We start from the raw sequence: 27,202 nt of genomic DNA, 5'->3' as shown, positions 1-27,202 counted from the left end.
GGACAGGTTGGACCTGCTGGCGTTTCCTTGGTTTCTGTCTGTTGGCACAGTTGAGCTGTGGGGCAGACTCGGGGGGCTGTCGAACACACAAGCACACCTGTCATGGGGGGAAGACTCTCCTCACCATGCCATGTCTCCTTTCTGTTCTTTGCTCAGGAATCGTCGGAGAGCACCAACACCACCATTGAGGATGAAGACACCAAAGGTACCAGTGGGAAGGGCGAGTGGGAAGGTGGGCAGGTTGTTTTGGAGGGGTGCCCACGGGTCTGGCCACCCCTCATGAGATATTTGCCACAGCAAAACCCACCACCACCAAGCTGCCTCAGGGCTTGTCAGAAGTTGCTTTAACTCCTCACTGCTGGGTTGCTGACACAAGCAGCTGGGGCACTGCTGGTGAGGAGCAAGGTGCTCCCATGAACAGGGATATTCCCTGAAAGCAGGTGTGGAAATGGCAGAAATCTGCAGGGATAGCAGCCTGGCTGCTCTTTTAAAATAAGCTTCCCTTTGGGAAAAGCCTCCAGGGGAAATCCCTGTCTGCTGCCCGCCTGCCTGCCTGCCTGCCAGAGGCAGCTTTCTAAGAATAACCCAGGGAATAATTTATCCGTGTTAATTTGTAAAGTCTCTCGATGAAGTGATCCCGGCACAAAGCAAAATGGACTTTGGCCTGACATGAGAGCTAATGGGACAACTTGTCCTCCTGGAGAGGGGCTCCTTGGGCCTGGCTGTGGAGGCAGGTGGTGCTCAGGAAGCGATGGGATTCCCTCGCCTTTGTGAACAGCTCCTAGGAACACGCTCCCTCTCCTTTCATGAGTCACAATGCAAAGGAAAAAAAAAATCAAGCATGATGACAATTTGCATTTGAAGCAGAGCTTTGTTAATAAGCCCAGGGTTACCTCTGAAAGTTCCTCCTGCATCCTTGGGAGCCCCAAAGTTGCTCTTGCAGCCCATCCCTTCCCAGATGAACCGGCAGTGCCTGGAATCTCTGGCAGCAGCTGCACAGTTCTGTGCCCTTTGCAGGGTCCCTTCTTGTATCTCCTGGGGTGGCTGCACATGTCACTCACCCGTTCTCCTCCCTTCTGAGACTGTCTCCTCCCATTTCAAAAGGAAGGTGAGAGCATCCTTGGTCCAGCTTGCCCTGGCTGGCCTCTGCTGTGACTTCATGGGGTAGAGGGTCCCAGCTTAGCAAGGTTTTTCAGCCAAGACCAACCTGTCCCAACTTTTGGGCTGAGGGTAGCTTCCCAGTTGGTGATTAACCCTTTGGCTCTTTAGGAAATTACAGGCATTTTCAGCTTTGCCCTGGCTTTGAAAATCTGGAGATGAAGAGCCCTTCTCCACCTCTCTCTCCCCACTCGCTCTCCTGCTTTTTCCCTGTACAGTTTTCAAAGTCCCCCCACATCCTCTGGTCTGTTTCTGATGAGATAAAGATCTCTCACCCATATGGTGACACCAGTGCCTACTTCTGGTTTGCTTTATCCTTTTATTTCCTTGTTCTCTTTAAACCAACAGTACGGAAGCAAGAAATCATTAAAGTCACAGAGCAGCTGATTGAAGCAATAAGCAATGGCGACTTCGAGTCCTACACGTGAGTGTGCCCAGTGTGGGTTTGGGCTGGGTGAGGGCTCAGCCTCCCAGGCCAGGGTCTCACACTCTTACAGTGCTGCCCAGGAGATTTTACTGCTGCCAGGGCAGGGTGACAAGGTTGATGTGGTGGGGAAGAGTGGAGATCATCCAAAAGAAGGAGACATCAGTTTCTGATGTCAGAAGAGCCTGATGCTGTTCTTGTGCTAAGCTGGCCACAGTTCGCTGGTCTCACTGTCACAGATGAGCCCAATTTTTGGTTTGCAGAAAGAGGAATAATTGTAAACATGACTTATGGTGAAAGAAGTGTTTGTATCCATGGAATCCATTATATCCAGATTGCCACAGGCTGCTCTGAAGTGTAGATGATTTCTGCTTGCTGAGCTGATGCTGTTCAGAGTACACCTCTTCTGTGTCCAAGGCTGATGTAATTAGTGATGTCTGAGTGAGTGCAGGTTGTCATCCCTGCCTCAGAGGATCGCAGCAGGGATATTTTGACACAGAGCAGATAATATGAGCTTTTTCCCTGATGTCTTTCTTCTTGTAAAGATGATGACAATGTTTGAGGAGGTTTAATTGCAGAGTGTGACTGATGGAGAAGGCACCCTGCTTTGGTGGGGCCTTGGCTACAGTTAATGGACAGGAGGGGAGGTGTGTTGGGCAGAATGCAGGGCTGAGGTCAGATTTTTGCAATAATTACTCACTGGTGCAGACACTCCTCAGGCTGAGGGAGCCATCCCGAGCAGGAGGCATTTGGGCTCTTGAGGCTCTCATGCCAGAGGTGGTGAGATAACCTCTCCCTTTTCTCTCCCTTTCCTGGCTCCCCAGGAAGATGTGTGACCCTGGAATGACTGCTTTTGAGCCTGAGGCTCTGGGAAACCTTGTGGAAGGCCTGGATTTCCACCGATTCTACTTTGAAAACCGTAAGCAGCTCACTTGCTTTGTGAGGGACCCCTCCCACCTCCCATGTGTCTGTCTTGACCTCCATCAGTTTGTTGGAGGGAATAGGGCTAGGGTTGCTGTGGCAGCATCTCTGGCTGATCTGGAAGATCCCAGCAGGAAGTGTTAGGTCCCCTGGGGCCAGGTATCTCTAGAGGTTGTTAGGTTAGCTGTTTTCTAGAGGGACCCATCCTGAATCCACCTGTACAGCATTTACTCAGCCCCATCAAGCAGAGAGCTTAACACAAGTGTCTCCCCTTCCAACATTGCTGCCACCCTGAGCAAGAGCCACCGAAACCACTTCCCCTGCCTGAATCCACTTGTGCTTGTCCCCCTCCCCAGTGTGGTCCCGGAACAGCAAACCTGTGCACACGACGATCCTGAACCCCCACATCCACCTGATGGGGGACGAGTCTGCCTGCATTGCCTACATCCGCATCACACAGTACGTGGACTCTGGAGGGATCCCCCGCACTGCCCAGTCTGAGGAGACCCGCATCTGGCACCGCCGGGATGGCAAATGGCAGATTGTTCACTTCCACAGATCCGGCGCGCCCTCGGTCCTACCGCAGTAATCCCTGTGAGCATCCAGGGCCACGAGGGATGGGGAGGGCTGGGGGTGGGCACGCTGCAGCTCACAGGAGGTGGGATCCTGTGCTGAGGATCTGTGGTGGGGAGATGGCTGATGGCTGTGGGATAGCAGTGGGGAGAGGGATGCTCTGCCAAAGGGATGGTTAAAGCAAATTCCGGCTCTTCCTGGTTTGTGTTTTGCAGCTGAAGTGTGGCCCTGCCCGTGCTGGGTTTGTCACTGACTGACTACCAAGGGGAGACCCCCTCCGACATGTTCACCTACAGGACTTTGGCTGTTGGCTCTGCTGCTTGGTTCCCGCTGGAATAACCCCTCGCTTCTCACCGCACACACTCGACAGCCCCGCCAGTGCAGCACAAGCATCCATCAACCCCCACCCGCCAGGGTCACGGCACTGGGCCCCCTTCCTCTGCATGAACCAGAACAAGAGAAACCATGGACTCAAACCCAAGCATCTGGCCGGTGTACAGGCCCCCCTCATCGGCTGCACAGCGTTGGTGGCCTCCTCACTCAGCACATCTCCTGAACTGGGCTCAGGCTCATCATCCACCTCCATCCCCACCCCTGCTGGAAGCCCTCCGAGGAAAGGGGGGCAGTTTTGAGCCGCTCTCTGCTGCATCCTCCCTGCGTGCTGGTGGATTTTGCTTTGCTGCTATCAAGGTCCCTGTCTGCTGCCATGACTCCTGCCTGCTCCCAACCTGAGTTCCTGCTTCCCAGTGGCCTCGTCCAGGGAACTGCAACTCAATCCATTTGCCAAGTCCATTTTTCATGCGTACCTGTGCAAGAAGGGCCATGTTTGGATGGGTGAGTAAAGACTATCTGTTCATTTTCTCTTCCCAGCATAGGCTGGCTCCTTCCCAGGAGAGCAAGTAGGTTTGCACCCTGGTTCCAGGCAACTGCTGTGCCAAGAAGGATGCTCTCCCTTCTTCCTCCCTTCTCCCTTTGGAGCAGAGACTGGCGATGCTGGGAGAAGAGAGGAGGAGAATGACAACTGCTTCCCATCAGCACAGACGGGAGCTGGGGCTCTCCCATCCATGTCTGGGCAGCAGCATCACCCCTGCAGCCTCCTCTTCCTCACCCACCACCCAGCCTGGATCTTTTACCCCAGCACCCACCCCTGCCCCCCACACACAGCACTGGCGTTCCCTTGCTCCTGACTCCCAGGATGGGATGGGGGCAGCCAAGCTGGCTGCTGGCTCGGGGCACCAACCTCCATGGCCCCCGTGACTCCTTCCAGCGACAACAAGGAATGCAAGCTTTAGTGACAAACTGCAGAATCTGATTGTGCTTCAACAACAACAAACGAGCCTTTCGCTGTCTTCTCCTTTGAGCGCATGCCTTTTTATAGGGAAAACAAACCAACCTACCGTGTATTTCGTAACTTGATTTTGAGTATTTGCTGAAATGGATCTTTATGTAATAACTAGAAACATTCAACTGTTTAAGTGGGGCGGGAGGGGGGATTTTCGGGGGTTGCTGTTTTTTCATTGCGTTTACATTTGAAGTGGGGCTGTTCTGCCACGATGCTCCTGCCAGGGGTCCCACGGCTGCCAGCCCCCTCCTCTCACACCGTGGCTTGTCCCATTCTGTCCTGCAGCGTTGGGTGGCAAAGGCCCCCACCTCCAGGGACCCCCACCTCCAGGGACACCCACATCACCGTGGCACCTTCCTGCACCCTATGGGTCTTCCTGCAGGGCAAACCACAGGGGTGGCTCTGGGAGTGCCACCAGCGTGTGGCTTTCAGGACAGAAGACATGGCTGGGAAGGGGAACGTTGGTCTCACCTCTTTGCCATCAGGTAGAGGTCTGAGGGTGGGTGTTCTTCTGGCAATTCTTCCATTTCAGATTCTCTTTTTCCTGACTGGAGCCTCTTCACTCACTGGTGAGAGGCTCCTGCAGCACTGCTGCCCCGGGGTACTTTCTAGCTCCACTCTCTTTGTCTGCATGGTGTTCAACTTTCTAGACGGTGCGTGTGTTGAAAAACAAAGAAACGAACAAAAACTGCTTGTTTTGGACCTAAAAAAAAAAAGGAAAAAGGAAAAAAAAGGAAAAAAAAAAAGAGGAAATGTTTCCTCCATGTAAATTCTGAGTGTGTATTTTGCCTTTTCTGTGGTTTTGAATGCTTTGCTCTCTGTTGAGGCAGGGACAGCCACCATGCCAAACGCAGCTGCGTCCTTGCAGACTGCAAAAATATTTTCCCACTGGATGGAGGGGAAGAAATCTAAACTGCTGGGGCACGGACAGGCCCTGAGAAGTGTTTTGGTGTGTTCCTCTGGGCCAGCAGTGAGATGGCTGCTGGTGATGTTTGTAGGAGTTGCCTTTTTGGGGGCAAATCACAGAGCTGATCCATGGGTGCCCATGGGGTTCCCCATGCCTTTGTGCACCATAGGCTTGCAAGAGTTCCCCAAAGCAGGGAAATCCATGCAGGGAAAGAATTAGTTATTAAGGTAGAGTTTGGGTGTTTTTACAGATCTGTTTTTCTTCCTGTAGTCATGTAGTGCTGAAGTTTTTTTTAATTTTTAAAGGAAGGACTCAGCTCTTTTACAGTTCTCTCTCTCCCTCTCCAGAGCTGGCTCTGAAGCCAGCCGTGGTCAGTGTCATCCGCCTTCTGATGTCCAAGCTCTCCAGGTGTCAAGAGGATTTTTGGGAATTGGTATAAGGTGGATGATGATGGAGGACATCATATCAGGGCTCTGCATGGGGGCTGAAGGGCAGATGCCATCACAGCCTGGTTTTGAAGCTGCTGATAGCTGTGGACCTTGGATGGGCTGTGAGGGTCAAGCTGCTCCAGCAGCTGCTACTGAGAAAGGACTGGGGATCTGGTGGGATTCCCTGGGAATAACAGATGAGATGTTGGGGTAGATACAAGCTTCTTTCACTGAGAACCCACAGTTACTTCTAGGGAGAAGCATCTTGGCTCCCAGGAAGGCTTTGAGGTGTCTTTTTGGAGGGAGTTTCTCCTCTTTGATATTTCCCTAAGATTATCTCCTCAGGAGGCAGCTGGATGTCCTTGCAACACTCCTTTGCAAGGGAAGCAGAGTCTGAAGTTTAAACTCATTCTAGTCTTCCAGTCAAGCTGCAGCCTGACCAAGGGAGACCCAACTTTCCAACATGCCCACGCTGGCAGCATTAAGCACCTGCACTTTAGGGGTCTGTCCTGCCTGGTGTCTCTGCCCCACCTTGCCCTGCTTCTCCAGAGCGGGTTCCTGTATCTCCAGAGCATCTCAGCAAGCACTGATGGACTCCACCTTTTCTTTCAGTATCCATGGAAAGCATCTGTTTCTGTCTTCCTTCCCATTTGCTGATTTCTCCTAAACTTGCAGGAAAGCTATATAAATAAGTTTCCACCATCCTTCTTTGGCTGGAAGAGCCAGGGATGCTGCTGTTACATCTCTACTTTTAAGCTGTTGACACTGTCCCTGACACATGCAAACGGGCATTGCCCCAACAACCCCACCATGGTTCTGGGAATGACAACGTCCAGGGATGTTCCTAATAACCAACATGGACAGGGCCACCTTGTTGGGATGGAGTTTACCACCATGGACCTCCTGTCCCATCGTCCTCAAGGCTGGAGATCAGGCTATGGCACATTTAATTTCCTGGCACAGACAGAACTCCTCTCCTCTGGTATCCTGGTGCCTGGGTCAAACCAAACTCGGAAGTCCTCCAAACTCATCCTCTCTTCCTCCTCTCCCAGACTGCAGGGGATGTCTAACTGGAGGCACTTGCTGTAGTGGTGTTGAGCTCCCAGCTCCACAGGTGGGTTTGGGAGCTGCCTGTTTTCCTTTCCTGGCTGCCAAGGTCCACTGGCAACATCATCATTTCTCACATCTTGCTGATGCATCCCCTCTGGAAGACAAAGAGGCCTCTGCTCTTTGCTGGAGGAGCAGCACCCTCCTCCTCACCCCAGCCAGACACTGCTGGGAGAGTTGTCTTTCCCCCCCGAACCCACACGAAATGCCCCTTCTGCCAGGCACCAAATCCTTGTCTGACCCCCAACCTGCCTCTCCTCCCATGGATGCCCCATGGATCTCCAGAAGCTGGAGCAGGCAGCAGTCATCTCCTCCCACCTGGAGCTCCCAGTGGGCTCTGCAGCCCATGGTGGGATTGCAGGGCTGTGTGTGAGGGGCAGCCACACAGCCCCATGGACCAAGAGTGTCTGCCAGCAGGAGATCACATCCTCTGATCACCCCAGGAGACAGACTGACCCTTCTTCCCCACCACAGGATGGATTGTGGTGTACCCCTCCTCTTGATGCTGCACAGGTCCTCCAGCCAGCAGAGACCTTGCCCGTGTCCCAAGGTGCAGGTCCTGTCCATATCAGACAGGGAAACCCAGATATGAGGAGGCTGTGGGGACACCAGAGCAGGGGCTGGTGGCCACTCTGCCACCAGATTCATCTGAATCTCCTTCCCTCCTGCAGGTCATCAACAGGGAGTGGGAGAGAGGGAGCAGTGGAGGGGACTGTGTCGAGTGGCTCCTTCCTTCTTTGGATTGTTGTCCCTTTTTTCTAATTGTTGCACAATTTTAGGGCTTTTGTAACATTTTTTGGACAAGCAGGGAAAATATGTTAACAGTGGTTTAAGGAAAGAAAATGAAATCTATCTCTCTCTCTTATATATTATATATATATAAAAAATATATATACTTGCAGGAAATCTCTATGGAAATATTTATTTAAGATGATTGCAAAAAATATATTATAATTAAGAGTATACCGAGCTTTGTCACGTAACAAAAAAATCAAGCCCTGGGGAGGGGTAGCTGCCTGTCCCCTCGTGTCTGTTTGTCCGTACGGTTGCAGCTGAAGCCTTTCTCTTCTCTTTTTGTAAGTGCACTCGAACTGTTGAGCAGTGTGACCGTGTTGGATTCAGTGGGAACTTGGGGCAGGGGGGAGGGGGTGTGGGGGAGGATTGTTTTTGTTTCCTTTTCCTTTGTCTTTTCTGAACCTGCGGCTGTGAACAGAATGATCACTGCTCAAATCGGATGCTCTGTTTGGGGAGGGACGGGGAACGGGGTGGGGGTGGGTGTGGGAGGGAGGGCGAGTGTCAGTTTTATTCTTGGTGTTCAAGTGCAATAAATAGCTACCAACTTCTGAGCATGGAAACGGATGATTCTCCGTCACTGCAGTGACTCAGACCGTCTGCCACCCCCTGTCCCTCCGTCACCGCACTCCTGTCCTCGAAAGCATCAGGGCTGAGAGCAGGCCTTGGGCAGGAGCTGCAGGTATCCTGCTGCCTGCAGGGTGCTGGTGCTCTGGACACTGCCCACCCCTGGTCTCCAGCATCTCTGGGGTTTCGGGGAGCTCAGGGTCCTGCCCAGACCCAGCTCATTGCCTCCAGCCCTTTTCCCAGGGACAGGGCTTTGGGTGCTGCTGGGGTCTGGGAGGCCCCAGCAGGTGCTCAAGCTAAATGGGGGTGGGGGTGCCCACTGGGAGGTTTGGGGGAGTTTAGAGGAACCTGGTGCTACAGGGTGAGGGGCACAGGACCTCCAGCTAAGTCCAGGGAGGGTTTGGGGAGCTCCCAGGGGCAGCTGCTGGGCTTTGCTCATGCAGGTGGGCTGGTACCTCATGGGGACTGGAGTCAGGCTGCCACATTCCCTGTTCCTGCTCCACGCCAGGCCCAGCCCAAAGGGGTGCCCCTTTGCCCCCTGTCCCTGCCATCTGCCCCAGCAGGTGTCAGCACTGGAATGTTTGCTTTGCTGCGTCCCCCCCAGCCCTGGGCAGCCATGCATGGCACAGGACACGTGTCCTCTGGATGTGCCACTGCCCCACTGCCTTTTGCCCTTGGTGTCCTTCCTCAGTGCCAGCTTTGCCTCCCAGCCACATCCTGGCACAGCCTCAGCTCCGTCCCTCCCATTGTCTGCAGCACAGTGCTGGGTGATGGCAGCTACCAAAGGAGAGCCCTGAGGATCCCAGGATTGCTGTGGGGCTCTGGGGAATATGGCAGGACCCCATGCAGGTAGGAAAAGCTGAGAAACATCAGAGCCTGGACCATTTGGTGAGCCCAGAGCAGCTTCATGCTGTGGGAAGGCATCAGGTTCTCCTGCTTCTTCTGGTGCTTTGTGACCAGGAGTGCCATCATGAAACCCTGGAGTCCATCACCCACACAGACCCCTGTGTGTGCCCCTCCAGGGGCCAGCCCAGCCCGGGCTCCCTGGCCGGCACCCACAGCGATGGCTGGGCAGCACCGTGACCGGCAGAGGCCTCCTGCTCAGTAAATAGTGTCAAGGTTAGAGCAAGGCATTCATTGGGGCCATAAATGTTTATGGTAGGCCCTCCCTGCTCCCCAGCCACTATGGCCTGGGCTTTCCATCAGCCACACTTTTATGGCTGGGATCTAATGATTAACCCAGGGCCAGCAGCCCAAGGTGCTCCATGGCTGTGCTGCCAGAGCCCCACGGAGCTGGGGCAGCTGGAGCTGGGGGACCCCCATGGGCTGCAGCCGTGGGGAGTATGGGGAAAGCCACCAGGGGTCCTGCAGGAGAAAGGAAAGGCACAGCCATCTGGAAATGAGCTCAGCATCCCTGGACAAGAGGAGGTGAGCAGGCAGGAGGAGCTGTAGGAGCCGATCCTACGCTCTTGGAGGGGCAAAGGCAATAATTAAATCTCCTATACTGTAGGGAAAGACTGCAGCCTCCTGACAGAATTCATCCTGGAGGTCAGTGCTGGACCCAGTGCACCAGGAGCACATCCACAATCCTGACACAGACACTCATTTTTCTCTTTGTCCTACAGTTTTGTCTTTTACCAGGAAAAAGATTTGCAGAAAAAAGATCAGGAGGAGCTGTGCCCCTCCAGATGTGTATGGGAAGCCCTGGAAGCTCCTCTGGATGTGCCTTTCTTCCATGCTGAACACCTCCCCAAATAAACCAGGCAGGGGTGTGTCACACAGCTACGAGTGAGCTGATGGCACATGGCACAAGGCACCCATGACACTGGGATGATGGGCACTGGCAGCACCGGGTCCAAACAGACTCATCCAGGAGGTTACCAAGGCCCTCAGGCCAGCAGTGGCAGCAGGAGGTGGGACATGGGCTGATCTACCCCACATCACACACAGGCACTGAAACCCAGCCCTTCTCCTCTCCCTGGGAAAGGCAGCACTCAGGGCTGGGGCCACACCTCGGATCTCCCTTGGCAATAGACACAGGTCCACCTGTCCCTGACCCCCTGCACACATGAGGGACAGGTTACACCATCTTTGCTCTCCCTTCAAATCACCCCAACCTTGCCAGACACCACAGGGAAGAGACACCCTGATCCACCAAGGTCCTTGGGGGTTATACAGCCTGGTTTGTTTATAAAGCCTTTTCTTTTATTCTTCTGCTTGTTTATAACTGCTCATTTATTAGGTCAAATTGCTTTAGGAGGACACTGATTTGTGCTGGTTTTGCTGAAATACCTCTGTGGGATCAGAGCACTCTGGCACAAGTTGTCCTCTGGGCATGGAGGCTGTTACAGATTCTCTCACATGTGTTTATGGGTTATTGGAGTCAAATACAGACAGACAGAGAACAGATCAATACACAGGAGCTCCTTCTCCTCCTCCCCACCTCCTGCAGCTGGACATCCCTCCACCCTGGGCAACCCTGAGAGGGGACAGCAGGGCTGGGGCTGCGGGTGGGAGTGGGACAGCCGTGACACTTCAACCAGACACTGTCACACAAACACATGGACTCACCACAGTTTGTCACACTGAACAGAAACACAGCAGGGGCACCAGGACAGGCAGCAGCTCTGTCCTGGCAGGGCCAGGGGGGTGATGGGGAACCTGGCAGGGTCAGCAGCTCCTGACTACTCCTTGAAAGGCCCCCCCAAGCTGTCCTGAAGTGCTGCAGTGCAACCTGTGCAAAATGGGAGGCGAGCTCCCACCCAGCCTGCGGGATGCTGGGCGCCCTCAAATCATGGACTCCTCCTCGTCCTCCTCCTCCATCTCCCGGTCCACCTCGATGGCCGTGTTCTCGTAGCTGGTGATGCCCCCGTATTTCCTCATGTGGACCATCAGGGGTTTGGGGGACTGGCTGCCAGCCAGGCTGGCCACGTAGGCACCGCTGCGGTTCTCCTCCAGGGCCGGGCCCCAGCCCATGGCCGGCCGGCTGGCCTGCTGCACCCGCTGTGAGGGAAGGCAGAGGAGCACAGGCACCTGCACCCTCTGCTCCCCACCCCCAGCTCACCCACCCCTCCCAGGGCCCTGCTGGCCCCCAGGGACTGAGAGAACCAGTGAGGAGGGGATGGGGTCAAAAGCTCGTCCCGAAACCTTTTGGGAAGGTGGTTCTGTCTAAGTGTCTTGCTGTGGGATGGGGAGGTGTCATGAGCTGTGGGTGCTGGTGGCGAGGGCTTGCAGGAGTGAGGGGCTATTGTAGGGCTACAGCCCTGTGCTGTGGGGTTAGAGCCACTCAGACAAGGGGTTAGCCTTGGCCAAGGTGGCTCCTGGCCATGCCACAGTGCCCATGGCTGTGTCAGCCAGGTTACAGCCAGCAAGTGCTCCTGGGGAGGGCATCAAGCTCTGCTCCTCTGCTTTTAACAGCCTGGCGAGAGCAGTGAAGGGCTGGGAAAGCTGTGAGCAGCCAGCAGCTCTGTAACCTGCTCCTGGGAGAAGCCTTTCAGGGCAGGGATCCCATCTGGGCTGCCTGCACAGTCTGGCAGCTGCTTGCCTTGCTGTGTCATTGCTTGTGCCAAGCGGGTGCAAAGTCCCAGGTGCCCATGGCCAGCCCACGCTGGGGACAATGTGCTCTCTCACAAGGCACAGCAGGCTTGTTTTGGAGTGGGAGTGCACACTGGGCTGCCCCTTGGGCAGCTGTTTTACTCAGCACCTGCCTGGCATCAAGGGAAGCAGCACTGCTGGAAATGCTTTGGGATGTGCCATGTCTCACACCCCATGGGCAGCAAGGGGGAATGGGGACACACACCCCCAGGAGAGAGGATACAGAAACTTCCAGGGATTCTGACGTGGCAGGGGCTTGTGCTCCCTGCTGCACGTTTCTGGGGTGCTCCCCAGCAGTGTCAGGCCCCAGTACCTCCTACCTCCCACAGCGTCCCTTCTTCCTGGAGCACAGCCACCACCATGCCCATGGGAATCATCAGGCAGGAGAGCACTCCCATGAGGATGCCCAGGGCCTCTGCCCAGCTGGGGAATTGGTAGTTGCCATACTCAGAAGGCTGGTACTTGACAATGTTATACACCAGCAGAGCCTGTGGGATGGGAAGAAAGTGAGATCATCCCAGAGGTCTCGTGCTCAAAAAAAGAGATGGAGATGATGGACACCTCCCAGAAGAAGGATGGTCTCTGGGGCAAGAGATGCCAACTTATCACCCTGGGAGGTCCCCCAGGGCCACTGGCAGCACCATGGTGTTCCAGCACCATCCAGCAGCTCAAGCTGAGCAGTTTACCATCATCGTTGCTGGGGACAGGACCATCCAGCAAACTCTGAAGTACGGGCCTGGTTTGAATCCCAGCATCATGTGGATATCCCGGCAGAACCTCTTCATGCCTGCGGGAGGGAGAGGGACTCAGGAGCTTTGATCCCTCACCCAGAGCCTTGTGCCTGTACCAGGCTGCCCTGCAATGATCACCGGCAGTGGTTTGTACCCTCTAAGGCAGTCTCCCCCCACCCATCTGGGAGATGCAGGAGGGGGGCCCAGCTGGTGCTGCCTGAAGGACGAGGCTCAGCACCACTTGTACCTTTGGAGAGGTGAATCAAGTGACAGCCAAGAACAAACAGGTGATGGAAGCAGAGTCTCATGCTCCACTGTGAGGCTGTTGGTTTCCCTACTGCTCCCTCTAAGTCCCTCTCTTTAGACAGGCAGCACACCCTTCCCTGTGCCCCTGTGGGGACAGGCAGCCTTACCATAGACACGTGTCACCACAAGGCAGGTGGTGATCACCACCACCATGAGACCAAAGCCAGCACTGTAGTCATCCAGCAGGACCAGCCAGTACATCCCACCCTGTGGAGACAAAGCACAGAGGCCAGCATCTCCTGGACCATCATCCCAACAAACCTCCACCCATGTCCTCTGACTTCTGGGGACCCTGGGGAGGACAGCAGTCAGCAGCCTCAAGAGACATCAGTCTCCTGGTGGGGTTGGTGTAGGGATGGCAATGACACTGTGCCACTCCCCTTGACCCTCCCACCTTCTGGAAGCCCAGGCTCATCTCTCTCCTTCACCTGCTTACCTGATATGAATATACATGAGAAAACTTGGCTCCTGACCTAAATTCTCCCTAAAACGAGTCCCTAGTTGGCCCCACAATGGATCCACCCCACAGCCATACCTCTGTTGTGAGGATGAGCCCCATGAGGAAGAGGGCGATGCAGATGATGGCAGAGAAGGAAGCTTTCTTTGGCCGCAGGTAGTAGGGGAACTCATCAGTCACTGCTGTGACAATGGTCTCCATGAATGCAAACTGCAGGAGGAGAGGGTCCCCTGAGCCCTCAGGCTGCCTGGAGTGCATGCCTGGCTCCGTGGGCTCTGTCCTTACCTGGCTGTCCAGGCCCAAGGTTAACAGCATGAAGAAGAACAGGAATGACCAGAATGGAGAAAGGGGGAGCATTGTCATGGCCTGGGGGTACACCACAAAGGCCAGACCAGGACCTAGGGGAGGCAAAGGACAGCAGGGTGAAAAGGTGGTGACAGAGCTGGGCATGGGGGGGATGGAGGAGAGGAGAGCTCAGCAGAGCAGCACCATGGCACAGACTTGCCAGGACTTTGGCAAGATGGGCAGGAAGGGTCCTGTGGCAGAGGGTGGAGAAACAGCCTGAGCCTTGCTCACACCTTCATTAGACAACACTTGTTACTCAATATTTACACCACAGGAACTTATCTGCCTCCTTGCCTCCCCCTGGCCAGCTGAGCATCCACCTTCATCCCTCAGGCTGACACCCTCAGGTGCCTTCCATCCTGGAAGGGATGCTCCTGAGCACACCCAGAGAGAGGGAGAAGGGGAAAACATCTTTGTTTGACCTCACCTGCTTTTGCCACCTGGTTAACAGGGACCCCAAGCTCCTGGGACATGTATCCCAAAACAGAGAAGATGGCAAACCCTGCCAGGATGCTGGTGATGGCATTGCCCAGGGTCACTATGAAGGTGTCCCTACAGAGAAGGAGGAAGATGCTCTGAACATGCTCATTCCTTCCCACACCAGTGCACGGTGGCATTGCCAGCCCCAGGTGCCACAGTAGGGTGACCCTGTGACTGTCCTTCAGTGCCTCTGATGGCAAGTGCTTCCCAGGGTCAAAAGGAGCATGTATTTAATGGATAATACTGTTGGGCTCCTCTAAATCTCTCTGTCCCCTGTGGATGGGGTCAGAAGAAACGTCCAACAAGTGTCTCTTTCAGTGAACTACGCTGGATGCTGGGCACATGCACAACTCCAGCCTCAAATATCCCCAGCTTTCAGCACCTACAGCCCAAAACATCTGAGCTGGGTGTTCTGCCTTGGCGCTTAGGAAAATTTTTTCCCATGGATCCCTGTGTTCTTCTCAAGCCTGCACAAACTGCCAGGTATGCCCTCAGTGCAAGGAGCAGAGCAAGGTGACTGTGCTGCACCATGAGCTTCTGCTGGCTTTGAACCCACCAGCTCAGGTTTTCACAGCTGAGGTTTTCACAAGTCATAATTTTTACAAGACAGCAGCAGACTCCCACCTGTAGATATTCTGATGGAAGGTGTTGTACGAGGCGAAGGTGAGGAGGCCCCCAAAGCCCACCCCAAGGGAGTAGAAAATCTGCAGGGCTGCCTCGATCCACACCTGGGGGAAGGAAGCAGTTCTGAGGAGAGCAGGGGTTTGGGATCCTCCACATGAGGAAGATGACATTAGAAATCTGCTTCCCCAGAGCCCTGGGCACATCTTCCCCAGCACTCCAAGCATGCACAGCCTATGGGATATTTGTCTTTCCTTGCTAACACTCACCACTCATCGTGGATCAGCTGGCTAATGGAAGGGCTAATAAGAATGTTTTAGGGCCAGCCCAGTGTGGCATTAAATGCCCTTGGGTGGTCTCTTGATGACCACCACTGCTGACCCCCACTCATGGGGGGATTTCTTGAGAACCACAAACAGCCAAATCCACCACAGGCATCCATCAGCCCATCACAGGGGCTGGGATGATCCTGCCCATGGTCCTGGTACTCAGGGGAATTTTGGTACCATCCCATCCATGCAGAGCCATAAACACATGCAGAGGGTGGGGACATATGGAAATAGTGGCCCAGACCAGGTGTGGGACAAGGATTTTTGGTCTGGAAGCAACCAAGAGAGCTTTAGGTTAGGGTGTGGCCAGAAAAGACACCTGAGTGAGGGAACTGCCTCTGTGGCATTCAGGAGGTGGCAGGAGAAGTTTCAGTTTTGTGTCTTGAGCAAATTGCACAATATCCTACTCACCTTGGAAGATAGCAAGTGATCAAACTGGGGTGTGAGGTAAAACTGGATCCCCTTCCAGGCCCCCTCCAGGGTCACACCACGAATGAGCAGCATCACCAGGATGAGGTATGGGAAGGTGGCAGTGAAGTACACGACCTGTGGGAGAGCAGAGCCAGCAGGGAGAGCTGGGAATGAGAGCACAGCCCTACACCCTGTCCCTAGGGTGGGACACATCACCCTGGGGTCCTTGGGCTGCAGGCAGGGCTGGTGTGCCAGCCCTGCTGGTGTCTGGGTGTGCAAGGCATCCCCAAAGTACCTGACACCCAGCGGATGCCGTTTGTGGGTCCAGTCCCAGAGGTGCAGAGCTGCACACCCCGTGAGCATCGCTGCAGGTCCCCCCCAGAGGAGAGCAGCCAGCCCTTACCTTGCCAGAGGATTTGACTCCCTTAAGGATGCACAGATAAACAATAGTCCAAGACAGGAGCAGGCACAGACACAAGTTCCAGCGGATCCTCCCAGGATCCCCAATCCCCGAGCTTCCCTGGATGTGCAGGACATATCGGCTAGGGAGGAAGGAGAGCTGCTGGTGAGCATGGGCTGCCTCCTTCCAGAGGCCCCCCTTCCAGAAATGCCTCTGCTGCAAAATGACCTTGTCAGCTATCACAGGCAGCTCCTTGCCAAGCAAATGGGAACACTTGGAGTGATTTCTCCACCACGTATTAGAGAGCCCAGAAGGGATGCCTGGCATCTCCAGAGCAAATTGCCAGCCATTCCAGACGTGGGATGCATTTTAGTCTAGCATATCTCCCAGCCAACAAAGCAGCACTAGAACATGGACACCTCCCACATGCCAGTGGCTAAACTGAGCTGTCACCCAGAGCTGAGCACACGAGCCCATTGCTGCACCCACACCACCCCCGTGAGTGAGACCTGCAGCATCTGTGCTGTGAGCTGTGCAAATCCTCACCCCTCATTCCTCCCCATCCTCTCCCTGGCTGGACACCAGCCACACCCCCAGGCTGTCCCCGTTACCTCCAGTACTCCTCGCTGGGGCTGACGGTGTTGCTGATGTTGACGGGGAGGGAGCTGTTCCCCGCCCTGATGACGTGGTGGTCCAGGCACAGGTCAGTGTTCCACCAGTTGCCACAGTGCTGCCAGGGCAAGTCGCTTGTGAGGGATGCAAAGAGGTAGAAGAGAACGTAAGCAATGATCATATTGTAGTAAATGGCCACCAGGGAGACGATGAGGATCGTGCCCATGCCAACGCCTGGGGGAAGGAGAGGGTAAAGAAGGAGTGAGCTGGAGCAGAGCAAAGCACATCCAAAAGCAGGGTCAGACACTGCACCTCAGCAGCCAAATGATCAACCAGTCCAAGGTTCACCTGCTGGGGGAGCCACTTATTGCCATTATAACATCTGGACGTGCCTTCTCTGTATTGATGATCTATTGCCTCATACAAAAACTTTTACACCAGCCTAATGTTGAGAATAAAAGTATTTGATCTGAAGTTTTTTTTTCAAATGCTTTATTCTTACCTTTGCTTTTAACAGGCATATTGCTTTGTTTTCATGCTCTATTTTGTACCAGAGCTGGTTTAATAATCTTCATACCATTTCTAGAGCTGGCCATGCCATCCAGAGCTCTCAAACACTGACCAATCTATGCAGCTACTAAAACGCCTAACTCAAAATTCCAGCCTGCCACACCTTCCCCCAGGTACTTTTGATTCTAACAAGAGCTTTGAGGACCATGGGATGCTGCTGCTGGTGCATGTCCTCATCAAAGAGCTCTGGCAGAGGTCCCTCAGAGGCTCTGGACTTCACTCACGCACCTTTAAAGAGAGGGCTGATCTTCCACACTGCAAGTGGCCCTAGGCTGGAGAACTGGCCAAGTGACAGCTCCATGAAGAAGATGGGGATCCCACAGATAGCCAGCATGATGAAGTAAGGAACTAAGAAAGCTCCTGGAAGAAGCAAAAAAAAAATAAAATTAAAAAAATCTTGAAAGTAATACAGAACAAACACCTAAAGCCTAACTGTGACAGTTCATTCAGTATGTGTGGCTCTGAGGGATCTACATCAAAATCAGGAAGACAGGGAAGAGCAAAAGCTCACTGTTAGTGTAGGAGAAAAGGGCTATGATTCACCTGGTGCTGTGCTTCCCCACTGCTCCTAATCCTCTTTTCTCTTTGAATCGTTCACAAACACCCTGAAATTCTCCAGTTGTTACTGCTCTGGGAGGAGTTGAACCAGCATTTTCCACTATCACCCAGGGCTCTTGCAAAAGGTTCACTCCTTCCAGGAGAGATGGTGTTTTGTTCAGCGTGGACACAGGGGTTTGTCCAAGGCCAGGAATACTGAGATGGGCTCACAAATCCCTTCCACACATGGATACAGGTGGGTAAAGCCCTAAACCACCATGGGAAGTGCAGGAGGAGGCTTCACCCCGCAACCAGTGCTACTTTCCAGCACCAGGAAGGGGAGGGGATGCTTCTTCAGGGATATTCTACCAGCCCAGGTCAGTGGGTGGGAGACTGACCACTGCAAAGGATGCTCAAGTACCTCCTCCATTGGTGTAAGCCCTGTAGGGGAACCTCCAGACGTTTCCAAGGCCCACGCAGTATCCGATGCAGGAGAGCAGGAAATCCAGGCGCCCCGTCCAGTTCCCTCTGTCCTCTGGGCACTCCGAGCCCAGGTCCCCATCCTGGCTGCTGGGGCTCACCAGGAGATCTGGTGTCACTGGCTGAGTGAGGGGTCAGGGTGTGGGAGAGGGCACACAGGGGTTGAGCAAGGAATAAAAACAGAGAATGAAGAATGGGAGAGAGGGAAGAAGTGCCAGGAACTCGCAAGTGAATTTGTGCCCCCAAGCCTTGACGGCACTGACACTCTGCCTTGGGAACACCCTGTCCCAGCAGCTCCCTGTTCCCCACCTCAGCCACTGCCCTGCTCTGCCACTGAGCAACAAAAAGGATAATTGTGATCCCACATGACCAGAGCTCCCCTGGGAAACGTGGGATTGTCCATTCTGGGAAGGTTCACCAGGACCCAACTCACAACCCCATGTTCCAAACACATCCTTTCAGGGGGCCACAACAAACTTTCTGCATCTCCTGCAGGATACAGGCATGAGGGCAGCAGGAGAAGCTCTGTGGTGTGCCAGGGAGTGTGACACCAGCCCATGTGTGTGCCATGCCAGGCACTCAGCTGGCTGCCACTCATTGCTCCGTGCATTTTCACACTTTTCCAACTGCCAAAGGCCTGCACTGTGGGAATTTAGTGATACTCCCAGTTGTCCCTGCTGAGAGATGAGAGACCTCCTTCCAGAATTCCTAACGTGCTCTGGATCAATGCAGCACAGGCAAGGCATTAACCCATTCCCTTCCTCCCCACTGCCTCAGCCCTGCAAGTGGGAGTGTGAGTCCTGCAATCCATTTGGGTTGGGGTGATGCACCAGGGGGCAGCTCTCTGTGTGTATGGGTGTACATCAGGTTTGCAGGGAGCTGCTCAGTCTGAATTCCCCCAGTTTCCTGACCTCAGGAGAGCAGGGAAAGCATCCCCACTGACTCCAGAGCTGAAAGCCTGAGCCAGCAGCTGCCAGATGAGATCCCATCACAGATACACCCACAGCAAAACCAGGCAGCACAAAGGGGTGGTATGAGGATCCTGTCCCTGTGCCACCATGCATTGCTGTGCCCTGGTGTGGGAGTTTATCATGTTTGTATTGAGGCACAGGAGCATTCTGGTGTCCCTGCTGACAAGGTACCAGCACCAGGGCCAGAGGAGCCCCTTTGGGAACCTTCTCTTCTTGGGCTCTCTGAAGAAATAAAGCAGCCATCTCCCTGTCCTTGTTCATAATCATAGAGAACAAACCCTTGGGAGGTGGTTGAGGAGAGGGATCTGGGTGTGGAGGATCAGACAGAAGGAGCTGTAGGTCTCCTGTACCAGTGGGCACCAGTGCTCAGAGCCTGCAGCAGACCCCAGTGCCCAGGAGGCCAGAGCTGGCTGGTGACCAGAGCTCAGTGCTGCCCTTTCAGGGCTTCAGAGAAAGTGGCAGCCACCTCTCCTCCTCTCCTCCTCCTCCTCCCTGTCTCCAGCTGACCTGGACTGGACTGGAGGATGCTCCTGCTGCTGGTTCCCATGGAGACACCGAGCCAGGATGCTGAAGGAGAGGGATGCCAGCTCCCCCCCCCTGTGCAGGGTGCACCCCAAACCCCCAGCTGCTGGCACTGCTGACATGCTGCTTGCAGCCCAGAGGCACCAAACACAGAGGCAAACTCCTCCCCATCCCCACCTGGAGCACAAACACCTCGAGGGACAGAACAAGGGCAAGCCCTGAAATGTACAGCTCCAGCAAAGATGTTACACCAAAATCCTCTGTGAAAAGCCTATCCCTGCTGGATGCCACCATCAAAAGGCAAAGGTCAGAAGAAAAAGTTGCAAAAACACAAGCTGAAAAGTCAAAATATGACCCAAATGTAATACTTTTGCTATAAAACCACCAGTACCTGGCAGCCTCCTGCAGTTGTTCAACTCAGCTCTGTGGTTCAGCAGCACCTCCAGGCCATGGCTGTGCCTGCTAATGAGCCCAGCACACTCAGAGTGTGCAGCACAGGCTGCTCTGAACTCCCCCAAAAGATTTCAGCAGCTCAAAGCTGTACTCACAAACATCCCTGCCAGGTAGGGGCCATCACAGCTGGCTGGGTCTTCCTGGCACAGATCTTCCTCCTGCAAAATACTGCTTCCCTGTCCATCACACTGCCTGGGGAGCTCTTGTTTTCCAGATTTGAATCACAGAAAACCAGCAAGCAGGGATGCTGGGAGATCATTAAATCCTGTTGCCTAATTCCTGCATCTCTGTCTGAATCCCAAACACCTGCAGGAGGGCACAGGTAGAGCTGCACGATCTCATTACAGGTGGGTGCCTGTCCATGAGGTGTAGCACAGAAATCAACACAGAAGCAACAACAGGAAATGAAAGGATCCAATGGGGTCTTGTCCAAATTGTGAATGGCCTTGTCCCCACCTCAGTCCCCATTTCAAGGGCCATGGGATGTAGTTTGTCACTTGTGTCTCAAAAATGACTGCCTCACTTGTTAATATCTTTATCTAGAGCTTTACAGCTCAAATTGAGGACCCCAGAGCAGAAAGCAGAGACCACTCAAGTGTCAGATAAACCCAAAGGACAATGACACTTGTCCCTATTGGGCAAGCTGAGGAGATACAGGTCAGGGATGCTGCTGGAAAACACACACAAAGGCAATGCTCAAAATTCCCCCAAATCCCAGCCTTTCCATAGAAGTCACAGAAAAACTGGCCTATTTGCCTGACTTGAAATGAATTACAAAGCACAATATTTAAGGCTTCCAGCCCATCCTTGTCCCAAATCGCAGAGGGAAGCACAGCTCCCTTCTCCTGACTGCTGGAGATCTCACACACCAGCTTGATTCTAGAGCTGTTTTTTTAGGATTAATGCTCTCTTTCAGCCTCTGTCATAACAGAAATTCTCTTTTCAGCAGCAGCTGAAGTGCACCAGTGCTCCAGTATTGCTCTAGTGCTTTCCACTGATGTCAGCTGCCATCCTTCAAGCCGGGCTCCTGTCTCGCAGTTATAAACAGACTGGACCAACAGCTCCCTTGGCAACCAGGGCCTCTTTGAACACAGCATCACTTCCCATTATTCACCAAAAGATGCTCCCAAAGAAGTCAGCAAAGCAAAGGTCACCGAGAAGAAAAAGCGCTTTAGTCTCTGCCAAGATAAGAGCTCGGGTCTGTAAGGAAATGGCTCTGTGCTAATTATTTTCTCTAAACCAATTTACTTAAACCAAAACTCAGCTGTATCTGAGTGAAAAAACTCCAGCCAGATCAAAGGTATGTTTTCATCCTATTTTGTCTCCATTCAAGCTGGCATTGTGGGGTTATTTTGTCAGTGTTTTGTGCGTGATCACAGCCTTTGAGCAAGAGAAATGCCACCCAGCACCAGATTTCTCCCCTGCGGATCTGAGCACAGTGAGTCTCTAAAGTGTGAGTCACTTCAGATTAGTTTGAATTGCTTGCTAATCTCTGAGAGAAGAAATCTTAAAAAGGCATAAAAATTAATTCAAATGTAATATCACTTACAAAGGGAAGTAAATAAAGCACTGCTGTGGCGAGGAAGAGCCCCTGAAAAGGGCTGAGCTGACCCTGGGTGACCCCAGCCTGGGGTCACAGCTGATGCCATCAGAGCCAGCACAGGGAGGTTGGAGATGGCTGAGGCTGAAGCAAACTCATTACAGCAATGTCCAAAGTGTAGGGAGTATGCACACATACAAATGTTTGTGGATTTTCATCTGAAACCCTGGGGAAGTTTCGAGGCAGTTTGTGGCAGGCAGAGGAGGGCAGTGGCTCAGGTAGGAAGATGCTGCTCAGCAGCCTGGCCAGGTATGGGAAGGGACAGCCAGCACCATGGCCCCCACCGGTGGGATTTGGTCCATTTCTACCAAACAAACCCCAAAGAAAATAATCAAATAAATGAAAACAACCACTCAGCTCTTCTGGGAATACTATTATGCAAAAACCAACCTGAAATTCTTAGAGCCTGAGAAAGCTCTTCTCTAATCAAGAGGTGTTTCCATATATCTAAAATATGTCTGCCAAGAAGAGCTTAAAACTCCAGCTCACCAATGGGAAGTGGATGACAATGAGAGGAAGAGGAGGCTGTCAGGGTCCTGGGTGGTGCTGCAGTGGGGATGGGCACATCTCCTCATCAGCCACCACCAGCTCCAGGCAAGCCCAATGCCAGCATTGAACACAGTGCTCCCAAGGTGGCTGTGAGCACCAGGTCCTCCATCTGCAGCTCAGCAATAGTATTTTTGGGTAATGAAGGACAGAGGGCTCTGAGCAGCACTGGGAATAGGGAAAACTCCAGAGACATCTGCTTTCCATCCCAGCTGATCACCATGGGACTAAATGAATTCCTGAATAAATGCTAAAGAGGGTCACCAGCATCAAGTGACTCAGAAAGGCATTGGAGGGGCAAAGACCACTTTTAATGGACCTTGCAGTCACAAAGCCATCTGGAAAAGCAATTTGTAGGAAAGAGGAAGAAAGAGAAGAGCCAAACAATGCCTCCAAACAAGAGTGGAGAAATAGGCTGTCAGGGCCTGCTGGCTGTCACCAGGACATTGCTGGGGTTTTTATATCATTTCCCAATACCCAAGGAATTTCTCCTGGGTTTTCATTCATCGCAACAGAGTCAACCTGCCCTGTGTTCAGTGGGCATGGTTTGGCACAGGGTGTAGCTGAAGAGGCTCTCAGCCCTGGGGTGCTCCAGGAAGGGCTGGCCCACTCAGCAGCAGCACATCCCCACGATGGAGCTGTGGCTGACACCATCTCTGCCCCCCCTGCTCCACCGCGTCCCCAGAGAAAGGACTTGGGGGGAAATGGGAGCTCAGACTGGCAAGAGCAAAGTGGCAATGGAGGGGAGTCTAGGATGGGAAAGCCGGACAGCTGGGTTAAAAAAGGGGTTCCAGCAGGATGTGAAAAGGGTTTGTAGCTCTGCCAGCTCTGCTCTGAACCCAGAGTTCAGCGTCCAGCTGACCCCACGTCACCCACACCCCTTTAAATCCTGATGAGGAGGATGAGGAGGAGGATGAGGTGGGAAAGGCGCTGCCCAGCCCCTGCGCTCATCCCGCGGGAGGGACCCCGAGCCCGGGCAGTCGCGGGAGCGTCGTTGCCGGGGTGCCAGGCTGCGGGGAGCCAGCTCTGCCCCGGTGCCACCCACGGCGCCCGGCAGACACAACATGAGTCACCCACGGCCGGCAGCGCCTGCTGGCAGGGCAGGGCAGGGCAGGGCAGGGCAGGGAGGGCAGCTCAGGAGGGGCAGTGGGCACGAAATGCCCCGTCCCGCTGCCCACCATCTCCATCCCCTGGCCCCGCGCACCAACGCTATTCCCCAACATCCCCCTGATCCCTGCCGGCTGCCCACCAAGGCTCCCGAGGACGGGATGCGGGGCCATGGGCACGGCTCCCCCGCTCCCAGCCCGGGGTTATCCCCGCTTCCTTCCCAGCCCTGGCGTACCCTCGCTCCCGGCTGTCACCTGCCGGGGGTACCCTGGTCCCCTGTTCCTATCCCTGGGGCATCCCCGCTGCCGGCTCTCACCTTCCGGAGATGCTGCTGCCGAAGCTGCTTCATCCTGCACCCTGTTGCTATGCGCTCCCCGCTCCGGCTCTTGGCGTCTCGCTCTCTCCGGCGCCGGGGAGGGCGAAGGGGGAGCGGGGAGCGATGGCCGGCACGGAGGGGTGGGCACGCACCCGCTGCGGAGAGCCGGGACGCGAGGAGCGAGGCTGGAGGAAAGGTTTGCCTCGAGGGGAGGATGGCTGCGTGCGGAGCAGGGAGGGACGAGGGAGGTCTGTCTGTCAAAAGCACTCCTGGCGGGGAAAGGGGGGCTCCGCGACCTCAGCCCCCCACCCGGGCAGCGAGGGGGAACGGCTGCTGCCCCACGCACACCACGAATGCATCAGGTGTCCCTGGGTGTCCCAAAGACCTGACTTTGGGGTCACTCTGTCACTGAACACCCCATGTAGTGATGGCAGAGATGCCACAAGCTCACAGCACCTTCCTGTCTGGCTCTGAGATGACTTTTCTGTGGCAGGACACGGCTGGAGCTTGAGCAGATGAGAAGGGATTGCTCCCCATGCTGCCTGAGCCCAGCCCTCAGTCCAGGGGAGGGGATGCTCCACAGCCACCAGTCCCACATCCCACCACACCGAGGGCAAGAGCAACCCTTGGGCAGTGCCCAGAGTGAGCATCTGAGCCCAGCAGATCATGGCCCCAGTGCTGGAGCACAGGTCACATCTCCAGGTCCAGATGTCCCAGTTTGAGTCAGTAGTGGGATGCTGGAGCCCCAGTGTTCAGGGAGATGCTGACTTTTCACCCTCATACTCAGTCAAATTCCCAGTGAGGTGGCAGAGCTGGTCTGTGCCTTCTCCTCCCACTTCCGTGGTGGAAATGGGAGAAAGGACAACCCCACATGCTCCAGGGCCAGTGTGGGACCAGAACAGCTCCAAACTCTTTCCCATGATGATAATATCCACCTGTCCATCACTTCATCCCTGGACTGTGCCCAGTGCTCTGACACCATATGTCCCCTTTCCTTGCAAGTGCCCTACAGGCTCCAGCCTGAGCCAGACTTCTGCCCAGATGCTTTACTGGGGTTTAATGCAGAGTGGGGATGAGGAGGACAATGACAGGGCTGGATCAGAGAGAACCCAGCCTGCCTGATATAAAAGCAAATAACCAGGACATTTAATGTCAGTTGTGCTCCTACAGCCCTCTAAGCACTTCTGAAAATTTTCCCTGAAAGGAAAGGTATTCTCAGCATAAAGACACATTTCTGCAGGAATCCAACATGATGAATGGCTCAGCATTTGCACAATGGGTCTTTTAGAGCTAATATTTACCTGGATTTCCCAGAGAAAAGAGGAAAGAGCAAAACTAGATAACCCATCAAACATCTCTTTTCACACACTCACAGCTTCCTCAAAAATAAAAGTATCTTTGGGAATTCACTCAGGCTGCTTTTACCTGCCCTGGACTTGCCCACCACTTCTCCCTCTCCCAGATGCTGGCTGGGAATGCTGAGCCTGGAAGGGCTGGCCCATTCAGGCCAGGGGCTGCATCAAGCACTGCTCCTACCTCAGCCTTCATGCAGGGCAGGGATGCTTTGTTTGCCTTTCATGCCAGTGCAATCTGAATCAGAGAGCCTGGTGCCACCTTGCTACAGCTGACCCAGCCCCACATCACCAGCATGGACTGATCTCCACCAAACCATTCAGCATCCCTGGGCAGACTTCATGGCCTCATCTTCTTGTGTCCAGGGCAGTATTTTTCATTAGAGACACCCAGGGCTGATGGTGCCCTGAAATGTCCACGTTGATCCCAATTCTTCTGGGATGCTCTGTACCTGGAACTCACTCTCCTGGATTGTCTGGTGCTGCTCTGGTAGGATCAGCAGCTCTTCACAGGCTGGGATCACCAGGGAGTAGATGTCCCACCCCAGGGACCTGGGATGTTTCAGCTTAGCATTGCAGGGCTGGACCAAGTCTGGCATTGCCCTGGAGCTGGCAGGAAATGCACTTCATGGAGCAGCACACAGCAGAGGTAGAAACAGCCAGAAGGAGCAGCAGCAATCTAGGGACCCCAAAAACCCCAGGAGAGCACAAGGGTGTGCACAACTGTCCCCATGCCCTGATCCCCAAGGGGCTGGCACTAGGTAGCACACACAGGGCTTTTCCTAGCAAGTTTTGTTTTCTCCCACTCCACCTCTGAGCCACCCCTGGGACACCAAGTAAACCTTTCCCTTCCCATGGGCCAAAGCACAGCACACCCCAGGGCAGCACTGACAGCCACTGGCACTGCCTGCTCTTTGTGACTCTGGAGGGCAAGGAGAGGGCAGAACTCAGGCTGGGGAAACACCCTTGCCCACCCAGCCTGGGCAGCCCCCACAGATCCGGGTGGGAAGGGGTGAGCAGGCGGCTGGCACAGGAGGGGAGCGTGCCCAGCTCTGTGCTGCAGCCATGGGGAAGGCAGTGGTGCTCTGATTAGTCACTGCTGGGACTGTGCCATGCTGGAGGCTGCTGCAGCATGGCTCTGCTCGGCCACCTGCTCTGGGGGCCTTATTTTGATGATGGTTTCAAGATTTCTCCAAGGAGGGGTAAAGCTGGGCAGTAGGAGCTGATGGAAAGTGCAGAGGGAGGAGCAGGGAGAAGCCGTGGGGACTTGTAGGGGGCAAGCCCCCAGGGTCCCCTGGCTAGGAGGGCAGGCTGTTCCCATAAGGGCCAGGCTCCATGTGACTCGGGAGGCAGCTGCTGCAGGTGCTAGAACCACGTGTTTGTCACCTGCCAGGGCTGAAACCACCAAGGTGACACGTGTCCAGGAGGTTTGAACCAAAGGTTCCAAAGCCGGTGGGGACATGGTGCCCACCAGCCCCTTTCCTGGCACAGGGAGGGCCCTGCAGGGCTCACCCATCCCTGCCCAAAGAGCAGATGCAGGGCGCAGGGAGGCCATGGGAGGGGGAGCAGAGCAGATGCATTGCATCACCCGGTCAAGGGGCGTGTGTGTGTGTAGGGGGAAGGGGTGCCTGGGTGTGTGGGTGCATTTATTGCCTCTTCCCGCCCGCGCTGGCTCCCTGTGCACACACGGGTGGCAGGGACCCAAGGGCACAGCCCACAGCTCCCTGGACTTTTACCCTGCTGTGCAAACAGGCAGGCGCCAGATTAGGGTATCAGTTGGAATTTCATCTTGTCAACAGCACCCGCAGCCTCTCTGGGCAGGCAGTGGAGCATCTTCCCTCTGTCCCAGCCCCTCTCCTCCCTGCAGGCCACCCAGCACTGCAGGTGAGTTTGGGAGATGCACATTTCACCCCCACCAGGACTCTTCCCCTCCCCACTGCTGTCTGCAGGCTCCCCCTTGCAGACAACAGTGATGCCCAGTGCTGCCACCACCCCATCCCCTGCCAGGCCAGGACCCCACTGCTGGTCTCCACGTGGAAACGGCAAAATTGAACATTAAAGGCAGCCAAAGCCCAGGAAGGGAGGAAGAGCGTGGGGGAGCCAGCCCCCACCATGGGGACCATGCTGGAGTCTGCACACAGGAGCAGCTCCAGTTTCCCCAGTCCAGCCCAGCTCTTCAGGCAGGTGGCTGATTCAGTTTCATCCCTTTCCTATATGGCACCAGCTCCATGCATTTGCATCCC

At 54.5% G+C, this 27,202-nt stretch overlaps 2 protein-coding genes across 4 annotated transcripts in view; one reads left to right on the top strand and one right to left on the bottom strand.

The window, feature by feature from the left end:
• The window catches only part of CAMK2A (calcium/calmodulin dependent protein kinase II alpha), a 34,781-nt gene extending 26,562 nt beyond the window's left edge, over positions 1-8,219 (top strand). For both annotated transcript variants that reach the window (XM_036391529.2, XM_054516440.1), the window contains 5 exons: positions 157-205; positions 1,507-1,582; positions 2,407-2,501; positions 2,860-3,097; positions 3,292-8,219. In XM_036391529.2, the coding sequence (XP_036247422.1) occupies positions 157-205; positions 1,507-1,582; positions 2,407-2,501; positions 2,860-3,092 (453 nt within the window). In that variant the 3' untranslated portion in view covers positions 3,093-3,097; positions 3,292-8,219. The remainder of the gene's footprint in view (positions 1-156; positions 206-1,506; positions 1,583-2,406; positions 2,502-2,859; positions 3,098-3,291) is intronic.
• A 2,183-nt stretch (positions 8,220-10,402) lies between these two features.
• On the bottom strand, positions 10,403-23,814 carry SLC6A7 (solute carrier family 6 member 7). Of its 2 annotated transcripts, XM_036391953.2 has the most exons (14): positions 23,608-23,814; positions 18,034-18,214; positions 17,304-17,435; positions 16,505-16,739; positions 15,897-16,035; positions 15,494-15,628; positions 14,757-14,860; positions 14,080-14,204; positions 13,593-13,705; positions 13,386-13,517; positions 12,958-13,057; positions 12,500-12,600; positions 12,134-12,301; positions 10,403-11,222 (listed from the first exon to the last, which is right to left on the bottom strand). In XM_036391953.2, the coding sequence occupies exons 1-14, from the start codon at positions 23,638-23,640 to the stop codon at positions 11,007-11,009; spliced, it is 1,914 nt and encodes a 637-aa protein (XP_036247846.1). In that variant the 5' UTR covers positions 23,641-23,814; the 3' UTR covers positions 10,403-11,006. The 2 variants fall into 2 exon arrangements, with proteins under 2 accessions (XP_036247846.1, XP_054372463.1); XM_054516488.1 differs by having other exon boundaries at positions 13,386-13,705.
• Between the last annotated feature and the right edge of the window lie 3,388 nt (positions 23,815-27,202).

The sequence above is a fragment of the Molothrus ater genome, chromosome 15 (assembly GCF_012460135.2).
Source record: "Molothrus ater isolate BHLD 08-10-18 breed brown headed cowbird chromosome 15, BPBGC_Mater_1.1, whole genome shotgun sequence".
In the NCBI taxonomy this organism is placed as follows: domain Eukaryota; kingdom Metazoa; phylum Chordata; class Aves; order Passeriformes; family Icteridae; genus Molothrus; species Molothrus ater.
This window is presented reverse-complemented; position numbering and strand designations above follow the sequence as displayed.

Excerpts from the sequence above, each read along its gene's own strand:
- SLC6A7 (XM_054516488.1), bottom strand. The coding sequence starts at position 23,640 with ATGAAGCAGCTTCGGCAGCAGCATCTCCGGAAG. Across the intron at positions 16,740-17,303 it reads GATCAGCCCTCTCTTTAAAG|GCGTTGGCATGGGCACGATC; the intron begins GTGCGTGAGTGA and ends TCCTTCCCCCAG. Across the intron at positions 15,629-15,896 it reads GAGTCAAATCCTCTGGCAAG|GTCGTGTACTTCACTGCCAC; the intron begins GTAAGGGCTGGC and ends GCTCTCCCACAG.